Consider the following 20599-nt stretch of genomic DNA (forward strand, 5'->3'; position numbering starts at 1 on the left):
CACTTTATTCCACTGCAAATGCTCAATTGGGTCGGTGTTGGTGTATGATGTAAATAAAGCAACTACAAAAGTTAATAAACTGAATGATAAATGAATTAAAACATGCGAAAATTGTTGGTCCTTCACAAGGTGCTTAGTGCTAAATATAGTCTATGTTCTCTTAAAACACTATGTAATTGTTGTTTTCATATGGTGGCACAGATATATTGTATTTTATTTATTGTTACAGATATCCATACAGAGACCAATACGTGTTGAGACAAACTTTGTTCTGCGAAAGGTCCTGAGGAAGGTGGTCCCAACCCACCGAAACGCGTCGACCTAGCGTAACAGTTCACAGTAAAATCTGTGACTGCTTAGACAAAGAATAAAGACTGAATGCTGAGTGTATGAGTGTGTATGTATGAGGCAATGGTGAGAGTGATTTAGATGTGTTCTCTGTATGGTATGTTTTTATTGTTCACATATGTATTGTTAATGAAATCAATGTATTGCTGTTTATGAGAAATGATTATGATGAATTTAAAAGGAGAAAAAAAGGATAAAAATAATTTTGTAAAAAGAATATAAAAGAAAAAATAAAAGTTACAAATATAAAAACAACAAAATTGGTTGCCATGCTTTGAAGGACTTTTTTGAAAGTTGAAATTGTGCAAAATAATTAAGGCCACTATTCTTTGTTTTGTTATTGTGTTCCTCTCCTTTCCCTGGCCTAAAAGTAGCTTAAGAGGGGGTCCCGAATATATTTTGATCTGATCAAAAAGATGCCACCTGAAAAAAGCTGAGCAAGTGAATCGCAATTTACAGCTCGGAATCAGCTCAGGGGACATCGTTCGGCGTTCCCCAGCTAAACAACAGGGTACTCAGACTTGAAGTCTGTAATGTGAAACGTATTTTCGTATGACCTACCGTGGATTCAGGGAGCACATAACCATGTAAATAAATACATATTGGGTCTTGTGGAGAAGCCTCATATTTCTAATCCACCTGTGGCGTACTGGATCTTTTGCTGGATTTTTATAGTTTTCAGCTGTAGTTTTTTTTAACAGTCTTAAACATTTTAACAAAAGAGAACTGTTCATCTTCTTCTCTTTTCCCCTACTTCTCCAAATCATTCTGCTGTGGGGCTAACAAGTGAGGTATTGCATTTTGAAGGTTATTTTTTAGGGGTAATTCATACATTTTAGAATGATCGTCTGTGTCTCCCTCATCTGTATGTAAAGAATGCAAAGTCTCTTTGTGTCTCTTATATGTAGTGTCTGTCCTTTGCTTAGTTTTATTGGTGATTTAGGAGTGATAGCTTCAGACTGGATGCAGCGCATCCAAAAGCTGTTGAGCTATGATCCTGGATTAGCCTGGATGGGGCATAATTTTCTACCACTCCTATTTCAGGGCCCTCCTCAAGCTTTTCAAGTGACTTTTGCAGTGAGTCGATAAACCCATTTGTGCCACCGTGGCATAATATGCTCGGCATCTCTCTCTTCTTTGGAGATTAGTCTTTTGCACCCAAATGCCTGGCACGCTGCACATTTAGGAATCACGCTGATTCCCCCAATAAAGCTAAATCGCAAACCTTATGCCTGGTCAATCCAGAGAGCTTGGGATTGGAAGAAAGAGAGAACTGCAAAAGGATGTTTTCAATGTTCCAAGCCCTGGTCATTCTCAGGAGTGTCCTCTCTTGTTCACCAGCACTGGTGCCCACCCCCAAATTTTCATCTCGGGCTTAGTTTCCACACGAATCACAGTCAATTAGCTCACAGCTTAATGGTGGAAACAAATGTACAGTGTGGTGTGTGTCCTGAGAGAGTGTGGAATTTAGGAAATGTGGCCACGAGTCATTCCAGGCCAGTTGGATAACGAAAGAAGATTTCAAAGGAAAACAAGTATTTCCAAATCCAGCACGAAATAATAGGGTAGCGTGCACAACATGTGATCTACACTGACCTACCGTAAGCCGGTTGTTCGACTAGCTCCCATGGCCTGTGCGACTTGTGGTAAGTCCCTCTGCAGCCTGAAGACATACTGAACAAGTAGTGCGTAAAGCAACTGGAACTACCACTCTTTTGCAGTCTGAGCAACTTTGGGGAATATGCTTTGTCTGTCACATGAAGCAGGTGGTTGAGTAGTTAGAGGAGTGATTCATGAGTGGAAGAGGTTTAGCATAGACCCGGCACATTTTTCATGCTTGATAGCCTTGCCCAAGTGTACCCCTACTCAATAGCATGGTAACACCTAACACTTCACAACAAATCGTTTTCCAGAAGGTATGTAGCTACTGAGAAAGGGGACCTGAACCCTCAAACAGGTGTGCACACGCTATGGTCTATGATGGTCCAGATCTTGGGTGTCTGTAGGACTCCTCGGCTTCAATTGAATATCTTCTGTTTTCAATGAATACTTGTTCAAAATCTTTATATTTAACACCTTTCAGTATATAGCTTTACTGTGGCCTAGGCATCTAGACTCAACACAAATTTAAGCACAGAGATAAAAAGTAATGGGAATGGGTAAGGGTGAAAACATGTAAAACTACTCCGTGACCAACGTGGGAAAGAGTAAAAGGACACATATTTAAAGTGAAATTCATCGATTTTAATTTTTCTAGGATTTGAATGGGCATTCACATACAATAAGTCTATCCATAAAAAAAAGTCAGGAAGAAAAAAATGTCAAGAAGAAGAAACTTCAGAAACTAAAAATATGCAGACGATCTCAGAGAAATGGTGAACTTTTATTGTTTTTGTAATGTGCCGATTTAGGCAAAGATTAGCTTTCTATACTAGTCATTTATCATCGCCACAGTTAGTCGAATGATTGAAACCATCTAATTTTCTAGGCGTCCTTCTATCCCCGTCCATGATTCATCACGTGGTTCTGTATGTTGGTGCACCGACACAGGACTGAGAGGTCACAGGCTCCAACCCCCGTCGATGATGTGCTCGTTGCCAGTCACGTAGGCAGACTATGGAGGTGAACAAACAACACTAGCACCATTAGATTCAGAACAGAAACACAAGACTGTGATGTGCAAATATTCCAAAACCTAGTTCATATGCACCACAAAGCCACAGAAGAGCGTAATTATTACTGTTATGTTATACGATTATCCCTAATGTTATCTGTTCTTTTGATGAAGTCTGCATGGTGGGGGGAGCTTTGGTTACTTGTCTGTGGCCTCCTGCATGGGTGTTCGATCAAGTGTCTTGTGGATCTCCTGTGGCCATGAGATAAGAGATCCTGTGATCTTTCAGCAATGGAACTGAGCAGGTAATGCACAGCTGACAAGTTTTCCAGGTCCATGCATGATATGCTGCTCCAGTCAGGGCTTTTTCCTTGAATGCTATGATTTGTAGTCGTTTTTGTAATGGAATAAACAAGACTACAAGTCCCAGAATTCAAAGGAAATACAATTGGACTGGAGCAGTACATCACACGTAGACCTATGAAACGTGGCAGGACTAGAAATGGATCACTCAGTCAGATATTCCTTCTTAAATACCTCAATATAAAAAAGTAGTTCTTATCCAAAGTGGTCTTTCAGGGCCAATTATGGCCCAGCTGCTGTGCCTTGAGAGAATTTAGCATAGAGATAGACCAGGTTTTTGGAGTCCACTCCCTTTCCAAATGCACCTTTGTTGTGGATAGGAACTGCCATGAAGTATAAAAGGGGTTGTACATGTCTCTGCTTTGCTGCACTACCTGGAATGGCAAACATACACTGAACTCTTGATAAACCCTCCCCTGACCAAATAACGTGAAGCGGGTTCTCACCTCCAATCCACTTCATGACAATGCTCAATTGGTTAATTGAAGATCAAGCTGGAGCAAAGAAGTCCCAGCAGATTGGAGTAGAGATAAAACAAAGACAGAGAAAAGAAAACAGAACAAACAGAGATCTACTGTCTTCATAAGAGGCAGCCGTCTAAACAGTGAAGCACTACTTTGATCTATATACTAATGCCTGTGATCCTGTTTCAGCTCAGGCAAATTGGGTGCAATTGAGCTTATCGCTTCAAGCGTGATCTGAAGACAGGCTGGTAGTCGTGCAACAGATGGTTAGCATTGATGTGATCTTGGCGTTGATCATAGACTGCTTTTTCAATGATCTTGCTAATAAATGGTAGGTGAAAGATCGACCAATAGTTGGCGAGGTCATCATGTTCTATTGTAGATTCGTTAGGAGTGGGAGGATATGGTAGTCTTGTGAGCACTTGGGAAGATGCCTTTAATGAGGGAGGCACTGACAATGGCATGTAGGGGGTAAGAGAGCATCCCCAGATAGAGCCATGATAAGATGTCATCTTCATAGGAAGTGGCTTTGATGGATTTGAGGATGTCACCCAGATCTAGGAGAGATACAGCTTTGAAGGCTCACCATTTCAGGATTCAACAAGAAGGGGTGGGTGTTAGGTGAAGCAGGCTTTGTTTTGACGATGTGCTGTTGGATCTTCTGTATTTTTTCACTGAAGAAGAGGTTGATGGCATTCCACTTTTTTGTGGAGTGAGGAATATGTGAGCCTGGCAGGGTTTGCTGCAGTGTTTCATTATCTTGAACAGCGTCCTGCTTCCGTTGGTGGATTCATTGATGGCAATGGTGTAGTACTTTCCTTTGGCTGGTGTGATAAGCTATCTGTGTATTGTGCAGAAAACCTTATGCTGAAAGGAGATGTGCTGAAATTTTTGATTGTGGCCAGGATTACAAAGGGAGTGATGTGTGTCTAAATTAGAAGGATCGCACTGTGGCTAGTGCTCATGAGAAATGGTGCGTTTACGGACTAAAGGAAGATAGAGGAAGTTTTGTCAGAGCAGCTTGTGCTGCTAGATTTCGTGTCAGTGTGAGACTCACAAGTACTATGAATGAACTATCTTGTGTGGGTAGTATTGGGCCCCAATACTACTGCCCGCAAAAATGGGTAACTAGGTTTTTCCTGTTGGTACTTTGCTTTCTCAAGGTAGTGAGGGCAAGCTATAAAAGTCTAATCCAATTGTTGGGATTGGATACACATTTTAACACAGATTTAACACTCAATATCCAAAACATAAATGTACAGCTTGTGCTTTATCTTTTAAAAGAATAAATTACTATTTAATGGTATATAGCTGTACATATCTGTCAAATTAGTATGTACGCAGAATGCCAGAAGGTGCTAGCACTTTCTCAGGGTGCTGTAGACTCACAAATATCATCGTAACTCCTACTCAATTGGGAGTAGCTGTACTGGAACATTGTCCATATGGCCATTGTTATTCTATGCTAGTATATATTTTATTGTTTGATTAATTAAATCATTAGAATCCACATGTAGAAAATCGAAACGTAGAAAAACATTAAAATATTTTTTTCACTAAGCTCCAACCCTCATTCTCAATAGAATAAAACAATAACATTGTTGATATAAAGTTTCTTCTAATACAAGGTAACTATCGCTTACGTAAAACCACGTGGCAGTATAGCATCAGTTAATAACAATTAATTAAAAAATAGAGGTTACTTCTAAAAGCTACAGATAAAGCACCAACTTGTAAAAAAGTGTCCCAAAGTTAATATACAGTTCATAGCGACAACAGTCAATAATCAATAGTCACTGACAGGACATTGAGTTTGCGTTCCGTATAGTGACAGGGGCAGAATACACAGATTTTGCTAGGGAGCCGTTTCAAACTTATACCGTTATATTAGCCACCTATGCATGTTCCTTTTCTTTAACATAGAGCCTGGAATTTGCTGGTTAAGCTTGCAATATGCAAGGTGGATAAAGTGTGTGAAGCTTATGTTTAATAAAGTATTCTCCTGTTTCAATGCCGCAATGATAGCCTGTCTGCAAGACCGGACTCCCAATCTATTCTACTCTGGCCTCAGTTTTAGTCTGCGCAAAGCTAGCGATGCTGGGCAGAGGCATACAACGTGCTCCAAAGACTCCACCGAGTCCCCGCAGCCCCTACACAGAAGCTCATCTGATGGGCGACGCCAAAGTGGTAAATGTTTCAGGAAGTGCCATTCCCCCAATCGGAGTGCCATTACCCGCAGTTTTAAACACAAGGGGTATGTGCAGGTATGGTGGAAGAGAGGCCAACTGATAGGAGTTGAATACTGCCCATGCATGCTTGCGTTTGGCGAGGACCACTTTATCAGTAAAATACGACCACATACTTCTTAATACTTGTTTTTTAACCCCTTCCACGCTCATTACGAGCTGGGCTCGTCATGGTGTAGCCTCCTCGCACGCTGATGACGAGCCCAGCTCGTCATGTAACATGGGTTTTTTTAAATCTCAGCACAGTGCCAAAAATCCAATAGCGCGCTTGAGGTTAAAACTGTATTGCTAGGGTTGAGGTTCCAGAGGTTGCTTGCTGATAACTGCTGTACACATTTGTGAAAGAATCGACTGCATGACCCACCAGGATTACTAGAGCTGATGTCTGACCATAACAGTGACTCGAGGGAACTAGCTCCGGCCTGCCTTAGCTTGTGGCCCATTTTTAAATAGGCACCTGTGCTTAGCATTTCGTAATTTAGAAGGCCCAGTTCTAATCGGATCTTTACAGCGGATGCAGATTTTGCCAGCTGAAAGACCCTTTTATAAATCTTAGTCACATGTTGGTTTAGTGTTGTACTGAGTTTGCCCAGGGAAATATCGTAGCCGTACGATAATGTGGGGCTTATTTTGACTCTTAAGACGTCCAACATTGGGATTAAGCTCTGACCTGTCAATTTTTATGAAAGTTTTGAGAGATTTACTTGAAGAGCCATGGCTTTCCTTGTGATGTTGCTGTGATGTTGGGCAAAGGGCCCCTGGAGTCGAAGTTGATCCCCAAGTATTAATAAGATTTTCCTACCGCAAGTTCAGAGTTGTTATAAGACCAGACATCACCTCCATGATGCTTCCTGCCGAATATGACCACTTGAGTTTCTTTAGTTTCACCTCTAGGTTGTTTGTCGCAGTTTAACTATATCGTTTGTTTAACAGTCGCTGCAGCCTTACTCGGGTGAGACTGAAGAGGGCGAGGTCATCGGCATACAGAAGGTTGCTTAACTGAACACCACCAATCTAAGGGGGATGGGTATTTATCGCATCTAGCTCCGCTGAGAGATTGGTGATGAACAAATTTAAAAGCAGGGGAGCTAGCACACATCCCCGTTTGACTCTCCTTGTGGCCATGATTTTTCGAGACCGGTGTGAGCCGGGCCCACGCTTGACTTGTATCCAGGTGTTGGTATGTAGTTGGACTATTGCTTCCAAAAGTTTGACCGGGAGTCCCCAATTAGTTAGCTTGGCCCAAAGTGCTGCCCTTGGGACCCGGTCAGGGTGCAGTAGACTCACAAATATCATCATAGCTCCTACTCAATTGACACTAGATGTACTGGAACATTGTCCCTATGGCCATTGTTATTCTATGGAATCACACTCCATTCAATACGGAGAGCTTTGTAAATTCTCAAGTCCCAAGTCTTTTCTAAATTATTCTCCTGCAAGAGATTTGAGTTTTTACAAGGGATAGAGAGGATTGAGATTTGGAGCCAAACCTGACATCGGGTCAACTTTTGGTACCCCAGTAGGTAACCCAAGGGGCTAGGTGCCAATAGCCAATACAAATACAAAAAGAAGTGCCCACAAACCCAACACTCTCATGATGTAGCGAGGGATTCACAGGGAAGGGTCTGTGGTGCCTGATAGGACACAACCTAATGTCACTAAAGTTATGCAGACAGTTAAGGACCCAACTGGGTGTAATTTCATTCAATGGGACATACGTGGTGGTGGGCAAGTACCCATTATGAAGTCCTGAAAGTATCAACTTTTTAAGTCTTTGAATCTACCAGAGATAGTGAAGAAATTCTGTACCCTGTGTGCCCACTGCATTTAGTGGTTTCACCAGTTCCTACTGAAATTGGCCCTTAGGGTTGGGACTTGACTTTAAAAGTTAATACCACTTGAACTGTACAGGAGAGAAAGATAGTTAAAATAGTTCTGTAACCAGAAAGACTGTATCCAACCAAGAGAACTGCTCCACATGTAGGTTTTGTCAAGGCAGACTGCCTGTTGGTCCTTCTGCGCCCTGGAATAACGGACCCAGGCACGATGTACAGTAGGCCAGCGACAGTAGTCTCACAATCTGGATGAGAACAGATGATGCTGTTCGAAGCCCCAGATAATACTGACCTTAATCATGCCTAGCTGGGCAGCGAGTATCTTCTGGCCCTTTGGTGATCCTCAGGTTTCAAAATATCATTCATGCATACTCTCCAGTCAGCACAACTTTGTTTATATCTTCCTGGGATCAGGTCAGCATCTACCATGAGGCTCAGTCCAGCTCCTTGGACAAGAACGTTTTCAATCACCTTAAAGCCCACCGCAGCAAGGCTTCTCAAAACCAGCCTCAGTCTGAAGGGCGAGAAGCAATCCAACACAGGACCTACTCCTGGTCAGATGTATTTATTGTACACTGGTGGCCGCATGCAGGCTAACAAGTACATGTTCATATCCTTCCTGGGTTGCCAAGCCAAAAGCCACAGCGAAACAAAGGAGACTGCTTTACTCCAGTTTTCACTGGCGTTGAAGGCAAGGGCCACAGGTCAATCCAGGTTTGACTGACCCTAAGTGCTTTCTGCTTACACTAAAGACAGCACTCCATGCCTCTTTCCATTGTCCCCTCATCACTGGATGAGGAGAAAGTGTGGCGTTGGATGGCCTTCAATCAGGCGTCTTAAAGAGGATATGCAGGCTGTATACGACTCCACAATCAGCTTCATTTAATTTTGTTGTAACTATGGACTGCTGCGAACTAGAGTGTGACAACTTAGACCCTGCAGCACAATCATATAGCAATTTGTACTGAGAACCAAAGACTGACTGCTGCTGCTTTCTCTTTGTTTAAGACAGTTCTTTACTCATGGAGGAAAAATCTTCTCTTCCCCAGCAGAAGTTGCTATTCGAGAAGAACAGCTAAGTAAAAGGGTGAAATAGAAAGAGAGGGAGAAAGAGTGGAAAGAGAGATAGAAAACAAGATGGCGAATGACCCTGACATAGAAATCCAGATGTAGTGGAAGTCAGAGCAACAAAAACATTGAGAGACATTAGGATACTGCGTTTGAGAGAGGCAGAGGCAACAATGTACGTTTGTGGAGTTGCTCTCTATAAGCCTACCCATGCATTCACTTCAAGAGCGAGAGAGCTATATACAGCAAAGCCGCAGACTGTCTGTGACACATAGTTCCTAGACTTCATAATTTTTGACTTATGAGACACAGAACCATATGTGGGACAGCGCAAAGTGGCAAAACATTGAATTCTAAAAGCAAAAAAGGACAAATCGAGCAATTACACACAAGTATTACACAAAATCCATCTACAGAAATCAAGAGGGTGCACATACTTCCACGGGTAGCCAGAATAAACTTTGCTCACCTCATCAGAAGCCAGATACACACAAAGGTGAGCCACTTCTTCTGCTGTTGCCATTCTTCCTGTTTTCTGTCTGGCGAGGAAGTCTTTTAGTGCCTAAAATATGAAAATAAATTGTAAAGAGATAAAACGCCCACTTTAATGCAGCAGGCCAAGAAACTGTTGTTGAAATCAGCAGCTAACAGCGTATGCAACTAGGTCTTTAGCAGAGTGCAGCTTTCTTCATTCTTTGAGAAATAGGTAGGCCCATTACAGGTAAGTCAACATCCAATGTCTTGTCTTACTCCAAGACTGACACAGGTATGATGATCAAAGGACAAGAAAGCGGTCAGAAGTATAACATACTGGGGTTGTGAATCCACACACAATCAATCTTAAACATACCCGCACATGCTACAGGTTGATTGTGGGCGTGTTCACCTCCTTCAGAGAGGACCTTTGCCTTCCTCTTTCACAGCACTGCCACTTATTACCAATAAGACACACTGTAAGGATATGTGTTAAAGTTTTTCAGTCAACAAATAAGGTCTCAAGCAGAATTTCCTAGTAAGGCCTTATTGAAGGTTTTCAATCTTCCAGTTCAAGTTATATATTTCGTTTAGCTATCATAAGGTATTCTGAACACAAAAAACAATGTTTTTCACTAGGTCCTGAGTATACCTAGTAATATGGAGGATCCTAACAAGCCAGTCCGAAGGGAGCTCGCAAATCGATAATTAGAAAATTCTCTGGTGCCTAGGTTCAACATAAATGTAGGTTGAGGTATGACCAAAACAAGTGCAAAAGTCAGCAATTAGACAACAATCAGACATGGATCTCAATAGCAAGCACTTACTTCACTGGGCTCTCACCCAGTGCCTAAAATACAAAAAATAATTACAAAATAAGTGCCAGGGCCATCGTCAGGAGGCCACTGCAGCTTGAATCACCCTTTGGTGCTGCCAGTGCCGCCAATGACGGAACCAACAAAACTACTAACCATCATACCCTACAAGTGTGAAAATTCTGACTATTCCAAAATGCTTAATAAGAATGATACACATTATGCTTACCTGGTCTGGATCAGGCCTGGCTTGGATCCTTTCTCGTAAAGATGGAGTATCAACAGTTCCTAAGAAAAGTTTGAAAAGTGCACTTTATTGCAGCGTTAAGGGGGAATTACATTGATATGCTCTTGACAAAGAAGTAGTTACTGCCACTCTTGCATGACTGAGAATTTTATTATAGGACCTATTGTACAAAGGAAATTTCAGTGAGTGCAAATTTAGCAACCACAGGCTTAGCCAATAGGTCTGGCCTTGGCAGGCTAGTAAATGGTTAATTTATGAATTTTCTTATTGCAAATATAAAAATAAAAAACATGCTGCCACCTGCACTCTGCCACCTTTTGCTTGCAATGTAAATTTTACATTTAAACAGCATTCACTGATTTAGCTGTTTTACTAGTGAATGCTTCACATGTCATATATTTTAATCAATAGGCCTTTTAATAGCACCACACATTTTATTGTATTATGTCTGGCCTTTGAGACAGCTTTCTTTGTCTCACTAGACTGCTTAAAATAAATTATATATAAATCTATACTTAGAGGTTGTTTTGGTCAATGGGCTTCATGCATTGGTCTCTTAAATTGCCATTCACATTTTGCTTCCGCCCACCACTGCATACAACATAGTGCAGTGTGTCATCCCTCTTTACCCATTGGCTCCTTTCACTTTGAGTAACTGCGCAAACTCTTATGCACATTGTTCACATACAACATTTCGGCAGTGTCCAGCGGAGCACGTCAGATAGCAGAGACCTACCTTGCAGAGGAGAACTGCAACACGAGAGGCTCGCAGCGGGAGCAAACCATCGCGCACACCAGGCACGCTACCGCCGCTCCGGGACCACAGATCCCGGCAGCCTTTGCGGCGGAGGCGCGTTCCCTGACGCGTCACCAACGCGCCAGGAGGGGCTGGTAAAAGCAGGAAGCCCTCGGTGAAGCGGGGGGAGCACCATTTCGGCAGTGTCCAGCGGAGCACGTCAGATAGCAGAGACCTACCTTGCAGAGGAGAACTGCAACACGAGAGGCTCGCAGCGGGAGCAAACCATCGCGCACACCAGGCACGCCACCGCCGCTCCGGGACCACAGATCCCGGCAGCCTTTGCGGCGGAGGCGCGTTCCCTGACGCGTCACCAACGCGCCAGGAGGGGCTGGTAAAAGCAGGAAGCCCTCGGTGAAGCGGGGGGAGCACCATTTCGGCAGTGTCCAGCGGAGCACGTCAGATAGCAGAGACCTACCTTGCAGAGGAGAACTGCAACACGAGAGGCTCGCAGCGGGAGCAAACCATCGCGCACACCAGGCACGCCACCGCCGCTCCGGGACCACAGATCCCGGCAGCCTTTGCGGCGGAGGCGCGTTCCCTGACGCGTCACCAACGCGCCAGGAGGGGCTGGTAAAAGCAGGAAGCCCTCGGTGAAGCGGGGGGAGCACCATTTCGGCAGTGTCCAGCGGAGCACGTCAGATAGCAGAGACCTACCTTGCAGAGGAGAACTGCAACACGAGAGGCTCGCAGCGGGAGCAAACCATCGCGCACACCAGGCACGCCACCGCCGCTCCGGGACCACAGATCCCGGCAGCCTTTGCGGCGGAGGCGCGTTCCCTGACGCGTCACCAACGCGCCATTAGGGGCTGGTAAAAGCAGGAAGCCCTCGGTGAAGCGGGGGGAGCACCATTTCGGCAGTGTCCAGCGGAGCACGTCAGATAGCAGAGACCTACCTTGCAGAGGAGAACTGCAACACGAGAGGCTCGCAGCGGGAGCAAACCATCGCGCACACCAGGCACGCCACCGCCGCTCCGGGACCACAGATCCCGGCAGCCTTTGCGGCGGAGGCGCGTTCCCTGACGCGTCACCAACGCGCCAGGAGGGGCTGGTAAAAGCAGGAAGCCCTCAGCTACGCGGGACGCGAGCGGGACGCCCGGGGCTAAGCCCGGGCAAAGGGCGGGCCCTCTGAGGCCCTCCGAGGCACGGAAAGGCCAGGCAAGGCTACCTCCCTGAAAACAACTGCGTGGATTCGAGGTACTGTTCCCGGGTTCTCATTTTGGGAGTTAACATTAGCCATTAAGCCAGTCAGCAACTTTTACCATTGAGCCGGCCTAATCCTATAGTATTACTTGTCACGACCAGCTATTTACCCGGCCTAAGATTAACTGGGAGCGCGTGATTTGTGATTTTGTTGAACAAGAGTTCAAAGTATGGGGAAAAAACTGGTTCCCCCCCCTACCGAGGCTGTGAATACTCTTGATTCATATCTTGTTCAAGTGGTAACCAGTATTAACAGCAAGCGAAGGCAATCCTTGGGCCTAAGCCAATCACCTGTGTTGCTTGCAGACAGTCCATCTACAAGCACTGTAAGCATAGCTATGTCTGATTCCCTGTCAGGAAACGCACAGCCTAATCCTGCAGACTCTGGCTCTAATTCTTTAGCCAACCTTATGGAAGCCACCGAAGACTCTGAGCCTGTTAAGGATAGAGCAGATCTCATCGACTTAGCTGACGATGCCTTTACTGAGACAAGCATTCAGACAGAAGCTAAAGACGAGGACCCTCAGCTCCAGTCTCCACCTAACCGTGCTGTTAGAGCATGTAGGAAAACAGCTGCAAAACGAGGGGGGAAACAACAGGGAAGGAAGAAGCCTGCCACCCCTCCCTCCAGACGGTTGGGCAAACACACAGATCATGAGGTCGATCATGAGTCTAAGCGCATTATCGACGATGATCTTTTCAACAGGATCCAAGACATGATGGATATTAAAATCAAGACTATCATTAAGCCCCTGATCGGGAAAGTGGACAAATTAACTGCCGAAGTTAGGAAGCTGGGAGGGGTTCATAGCAACTTGACTAAGGAGCTAGAGAATTTATCTTCCCTCGTCGCAGATTTAATATCTACGGATGAGGAGGCCCCTTCTACTGACAGTAACGCACAGTCCACGCAACCAGGGTTGTTACACCCACCCTTATCTTTGACATTAACTGTCCCGGATCAGAACGTCGTAACTGGGGTCCCTCATACCATCCCCACTGATGCAACAGTGGTAAGTCATCAAGAGGTCTGCCCAGTCCATTTCATTGCGGAAGCCTCACCGGTAGTCTTGGTATTGGCTAATGTTCCAGTTCTGCCACAAGACAAATCAGAGTCCAACCAGGATCTTAAAGACAAAGCCTTACACTGGCTTTCAAATAATATGTACATGGCGCAAGAAGGGTTCGATAAACTGGCAGGAGACAGTTTCGGCTAGGAGGGTACCCTGGATTGGCAGCAAGCCGAAAAAGTTTCAAGGCGATTGTGTCATTATAAACTTTACTAATGCCGAGGTCCTTCCGGAAATCCTCAACAACGTCTTCCCACCTCAGAAGCGTAACGGCTCTATAGTTCCACTAACTCTCAGATTTTTCAATAACGGGTCTCAATCTGCTACTTTACCTAACACCAACAGGCATAATAAGTATAGGAATAATAGTAGCTGGGGAGGGGCCACGGGCTCGCGATACGTAAATGACCGGTTCCTGCCTATAGTACAGCAAGTGTCAGGAAGACCCATCTACTCGTATGAGCGAAACATTCAGCCGGCTCACCCACAGGTGCTGGGAACAAACGGGTGGGGGAACGGCGTACCAGGGTACGACCATAGTGCACGGGGCTTTAGGCCAACACGGTGGCAGAGAATGGACCCGTCTTTGGTCCACCCAATCACCCCACATCCCCTGTGGAACTTAGCTCATGCTGGCCAGGCTCAATTAGCCACCCCCTCTGCATGGGGCTTTACTACAGGTAACAGGTTTGGCCCCTTATCTGACCTTAACACCTGTGATTGACTTGAACCAGGTACTGACCAAAATAATGCTGGTTCGATCAATTCAAATTCGTGTAGCGATGGCTTTAGCACCGATAATCCCCATAGTTTTTATATGTTTAACGAAGTCACTGAGCCCCAACCATCCACTATCCCAGGTCAGCAAACAATCTCATTTGGGACTGAGTCTGGTCCTAACATGGGTACGTCCAGAGAGTCGACACAGCGTTGCAGTCACGCGAATACAACCGGGCCCCCTTTAGCACAAGCAACAGCGGAAGGAGACCCAGTGAGTGGCAGCAAGTCTATGACTATTAGGGAGTCATGTAAGATTATAAGCTGGAATGTGGCAGGTTTAAACACCAAACGCCAAGACCCAGTATGGTGGAGCTTTATCTCAAAGTACCACATTATTGCTTTGCAAGAAACTTGGGACACATCCAACAAAATCTGGTGGGACGGGTATACTAGCTTCACAAGACCTGCTGTCCCTAGTAGAATGGGCAGGGCCAAAGGCGGTCTGGCGCTCTTATTCGCCTTGGACTTAAAAGGAAGTTACAGGCAGATTAGGTCCGAATCTGATAATATATTGATTGTCGAAAGGATCATCAATAAAACTAGTAGGACCTTATACGTTAACTTCTATAACTCTGGTAATCGCGTCTATGACGGTTGTAATATTGCCAGTTTAGATAGTATTTTAAATTCAGTCTTACAGAATATCTCATTTGCATCCGAGTCAATTTTACTAGGTGATTTTAATATACATTTATGTAATTTAGCCTGTAAGGGAAGAGGAGCACGTGAAGATGATGATGCCGCTTCAGTAGTGCCTCACTTCGAACATTCGGCAGAGGGCCAGGAGCTTGAAGACCTACTTGCTAACTATAATCTTTATGAACCCAACTTAGGTCCGAGAATGCCAACTTTCACCGGCGGCCAGCATGGGTCTGTGATAGACTATATCTTTGTTTCTCTTGGCATTTTAACTCTTACCAGCGCGTATAGTACGGTAGCAACCCACTTCAGTGACCACAACCCAGTACTACTTGAAGTGGAGTGGGGCAGTCAGATGGGAGCAGCACCATCAATTGTAAAATCAGCCCATTCCTTGAAGACTACAGATCAAGACAGAAGAGTAAAATGGGCGAAGGTGATCCCAGATAACTTCTACAAAAAATGCTTCCCTAAGATTAAAACCCAGGTCGAGCTGTGTCAGAACCCTGACACCCAAGGGAGCCTCATGGTATCAGCTTATGAGGAATTATGTGTGCAGGTTTCCAAAGATCTTTTAGCTAAACCCCTTCAGGGAACTCAGGGTCACAAGCGTTGGTTTGACTCCGCATGTTCGAAGGCTCACAGAGATTTGTTGGCGGCTCTAAAAATTGTTCCTAGAGTAAAAGAGGAAATTGTGAGGTTAAGGAAAATTTATAAGACTGCCGTAAAGAGCCGCAAAGAATCCATTAAACGTGAAGCATGGGATGACCTTCTCTCAGCGGCAGTGCTGAAGGACAGCAGAAGATTCTGGGAAATTATTAAGCAGCCCCTTTTCTCGGAGGATAATAATTTACCCATGGACTGTGTGATTACCGAGGAAAAATGGTTGTCTTTTTTTAAAAATGTATATGGGGGAGATGTAGCCGATGAGGACATTAACAGATGTTCACTGCCTAGTGGGACTGTAAACCCTATAGTCTTTAACCCCCAAGAAGTAGAAAAGGCGCTCATGGAAACCACCAAACACAAGGCACCTGGTCCGGACGGAGTTCCGGCCGACTTTTTTATGTTCTCACCTAAAATGTGGTCGAGGGTGTTGTCCAACGTGTTTAATGTAGTTAATTTCAATTCAGCGCCTGCTTCATGGGCTAAATCCACCATCGTCCCCATTTATAAAAACAAAGGTCAGCGGGACGACCCAGCATTCTACAGGCCTATATCCCTTTTGGACTCAACCGTAAAAATTCTGGGGAGAGTCCTTTTATCTAGGTTGAGGGAGAATGTCGAGGGATGTGGTGGGCTGTGCGAACTGCAATATGGCTTTAGAGAGAGTAAAGGTACAATCGAGCAATGCATTAACCTGTATCTACTCATCTCTAAATACACAGTGGCTAAGGAGGGTTCAGTGTTTTTGGCCTTTATGGACCTTTCGTCGGCCTTCGACCTCGTTAATAGGTCCAAATTATGGTCGATTCTGTTGGATTTGGGAATCGATGAAGCCCTGGTTAGGTTTATGGCCTCACTGCACCAGGAGCTTTTTGCAGCCGTTCGAGTGTCCATCAATGGCAGGTGTACCCCTTTATTTAAATCCCTGAAAGGGGTACGGCAAGGTTGCATTCTGGCCCCCACGCTTTTTACCATTTACATTAACGGCCTGGGGGCGCACCTGAGGGGCATGGGCAAGGACGTACCACGTGCAGGGGATACCCATATCCCGGCACTCCTGTACGCGGATGACGCCGTGTTGATTGCCCGCACGGGTGTTGGCCTGCAGGTTCTTCTTAATTCTTTCGGTTCCTTTATGGAAAATCTGGACCTAAAGGTCAACGCATCCAAATCCCATACAATGGGCATGGGCCGAGAGTGTGTGAAGAGAAGACATAAATCATTCTTTTGTAGTGGGATCCCTGTGTCGGAGGTAACCACATTTCCTTATCTGGGAGTGTTGTTTGATCAAAAAGGTACCTGGGGTCCACAGATAAGTGCAAAGAGGCTGGCAGTTACTAGATCTGCCTCCGCACTCTTGGGTTTTGCCGGCAAGCTGGGTGCCAGGCCCATGGAAGCGATGTTGAAGATATATAAGAGTAAACCTGTTGCCATCGCGTCATATGGATCTCCTCTGTGGGGTTACGTAAACCTTGACCCCATTCAGAGAGCAGAAAATAGATTCATAAGATCTCTCCTTTCTGTCCCTCAATCAACCCCAACCTATTCCATCCATAAGGAGGTTGGTTTGCCATATCTGTCGGACTCATTAAGTGTTGCACCCTTGATCTTGTGGTTGAAAATGTGGCTAAACGTCGATCTTCCACTGAACCACAAAATTTTGAGGGATGTCCTATCTCTGGATAACTGCAGTAAAATCCCTTGGCTGGCCTATTTAAGTAAATCCTTTATAGAATTGGGTCGCCCAGAACTTTTCCGCTGCCCAGAGAAAATTAGGGCTCTGGACATAGCTTATACAAAAAAGGCCTTCAAAGAAAGGAAGGAAGCATGCCGCGAGGTAGTAAGGGCTCACTATCTACTGGTTAGCGATCCTTATTTGGCTCCTTACCTCCGCTTTGTAACAATCCCTTACCATAGGTTTTTATTAACTAAACTTAGGTTTAATCTTATTCACTTTCACCTAGGCTCTTTTAAGGGTTGGCAGAAGCCAGAATTAGCCGCCCCTTGCAGTTGCGACCATTTCTCTGTGCAGGACACAATGCATTTTGTCATGTTTTGTAGTCTATATCATGAGCAGAGGAAAAAGTATTTGCTCCCCATACTTAAAGATGCAGGGTTCACACAGGTGCGCCCCGCGCTGCTCTATTTACAGCTTATGACAAACCCACGCACAGCATTTAGTCTTGCAAATTTTTTAGTCGCCGCAGCAAGGGCGAAACCTGTTGGCCAATCTCCGCCCTAAGAGATTATTAACTGTAATGAGATTATATGTATTGTCTTATATATAAATGTATCTTTTTAAATTGTGTAAATAGTATTTATAATGTACATTGAACTTGATGCTTTTAGATACCAGGAATTCTAATTATACTTTTTATGTCATGTTTTATTGCTATTGCTTCTTTGTATGACTTTGATTAAGTCGAATAAAGATATTCTGACTGACTGACTGAGTGTTCTTTTTTCTACAGTTCCAAAGCTGATTCAAAGCGTGCATTTTTATTTTTTTTATTTTTCTGAGAAACTTTAAAAATCGGCTATTTACTTGCAAGCAATAATATTTAAAATTTACATTAGAAAGTGCTGATGCAACATTATAACATTGTACCTGCCTGCAGTTTGAATACTTGGTTAGGTAGCGATGTTTTCTTCTCTCCTTCACAAATATTAATATTAAAATACCTGCTGAAAGGCCTGCCACTAACTGAACAGCCACATCGTTAATACTTTTTAAATGTACATTTTATTTTGGAAACATAAGGCTGCCACATTTATTTTTATTTTTCTTAAATATTTGGATGTTTTTGAAATTAAAAACAAACAAAAAAAATATTTTACCCAGTTTGCGAAGGCCAGACATACTGGTTTTATCAACATTTTTTATTATTTGTGAAGGCGATAATAATAAATCGCCAACTAACCAAGCACTCAAAGCGAAGGCTGCAAACAGGTCACAAACACTATTTAACACCAACATTATGGAGATAGAAAATACATCACCATTTAAATGAGTACCCCAAACCCAGGCAAAATAAATAGATGATATTTACAATTAATATAAACATAAATAAAATAAAACATGAACTGCAGCTGAAAAGTAAAACTATCTTTAGGCCAATGTGAACTAAGTGAACATTCTTTGCACAGTCACTCAAAGTGAAGGGAGCCAATGGGTAAAGTGGGACATACTGACCCACATTGTATGTTTCAGTGGGTGGAAACAGACCAATGGATGAAGTCCAGAGACCAAAAGCCCCTCTATTAATGATTTTTTGGAACAGTCTGGTAAAAAAGATGAAGCTTTCTCAAAGGCCAGACCTAATACTACATGGCACTGGCATTAGAGCCTAGACGCCCACGGGCATTCGTGCGCTTAACAAATGTATAAATCAGATCAAATCATATAGAGAAAATATTCAATGACTGGGAATTGCAAAAGCTCTTGCTTTGGGCCTCTGTACTTCTCTAACTTTTTGCAATGGTAAATGCTTTGTAAATCTACACATGCAACAGAATGAAATCTACAGTGAATCGCATGCTTACAAAATCTAACTTTATCCCGTACCGATGATTTAAAGAAGTTACCAAAATCAATTGGATGGCTATAGTCTTGTATGTGACAGTCTGTTACCATTCCTGTTGACTGCTATCAGGAAAACAGCTTATTCTCTCATTCCTTAGATTATTTATGCACCTAAGCCACAACTAAGTGCACAGAATGCACCATGTACAGGGACAAATGATACTTCTGTATTCACAGAATTAGGATCTACGCAAACGGAAATGATCCCAAACAGTACCTGCACACAGTCTTTTTGTCCTCCTTTATAAATGTCTGAGTCCCTCCTTCCTCAGTTTGTGCTCTGCATTTCCCTTTCTGTAGTGTGTGCCTTCTGCCCTAGTTCTCATCTCCAACCTTCTGCATTTTGTGGCATTTTTTTCCGCTGCTCTGTGGCCCACCTTCCCTACCCTCAGCCTCTGTCCTCCTCAGATAGGTGTTCCTCCCTTGACAGGGCTGAACTTTCCCTAGACTCATTATGAATCACTTATAATACTAACATCTACCTAATACTCTTTTTTTACAGCTCTTGAAGGTGTAAACCCACAGCCTCTCTACAACAAGAAACTACCATTCTACTGCCGAATTTAACCTCAAATGCATCAGGGTCGCAGCGGCCAAATTATGAAACAGTCTGCCCATCGACATACGCCAGATCTCACAACTTCTTCCCTTTCGGAAACGGATCAAGACCTGGCTATTCCCCTAATTCCTCCCACCTGCTATTTACTTTGGTTTCTCCTCAGTAGAGTATTCTCCAGCGCCAGGAAGCCTGCAAGGTATCAGCTGCGCTATACAAATACTCAAAATAATAATAATAATAATAATAATTCTGCAACAAACCGTTTTATATACACACATTAACTCTGCTATTTTTTTTTAATTTAGAGATTATTCATAGGCAAATAATTACTCTAAGAAGCAATGCCAATGTTATCGTTACATTTTAATTTAACTGCTAAGTAGATCAAAGTTTACCCAAACTATTTCTTTGTATTGTATTCTATACTCCACATCACATGCTTAAGGTTGACAGAGTAGTGTAGTAGTGGCTAAACCGTAAACCTTCCAAAAAAGGCCCATCTTCACCAGGGCTGGACTGGCCATTTATTCCACTAGACATTACCCGTGGGGACTGGAGCCACCGGAGGCCAGTTTTGGAATGGCGAAGGCTACTGACCCTCTCTCCAGCTCTTTGGCTCTTTATGGCAGCAGGAACAGCAGACAGAGAGAGACAGGAAGATAATGCGGTATGTTTGAACATTCAGCCAAGGCTGCTTTTGTCTCCCAGTCCTTCTCTGCCCCCGCCATACTCACTTAGCCCTAATTTCCACCCCCAATATCACTTGTAAAAGGTGTAAATAAGATGTAAATGAGAGATTAAGTATGTGGGAGAGTATGCTTATGTTTTA

General features: G+C 43.9%; 1 protein-coding gene across 1 annotated transcript in view; it reads right to left on the bottom strand.

The window, feature by feature from the left end:
• Positions 1–2570: 2570 nt before the first annotated feature.
• BDH2 (3-hydroxybutyrate dehydrogenase 2) overlaps positions 2571–20599 on the bottom strand; it is a 134148-nt gene continuing 116119 nt past the window's right edge. Inside the window, exons 8-10 of the mRNA XM_086951850.1 lie at positions 10457–10515; positions 9408–9500; positions 2571–2962 (exon numbers count right to left, since the gene is read on the bottom strand). Coding sequence (XP_086807976.1) covers positions 2909–2962; positions 9408–9500; positions 10457–10515 — 206 coding nt within the window. The 3' untranslated portion in view covers positions 2571–2908. The remainder of the gene's footprint in view (positions 2963–9407; positions 9501–10456; positions 10516–20599) is intronic.

This window comes from Lissotriton vulgaris, unplaced genomic scaffold (genome assembly GCF_964263255.1).
Source record: "Lissotriton vulgaris unplaced genomic scaffold, aLisVul1.2 SCAFFOLD_1282, whole genome shotgun sequence".
Taxonomy (NCBI): Eukaryota; Metazoa; Chordata; class Amphibia; order Caudata; family Salamandridae; genus Lissotriton; species Lissotriton vulgaris.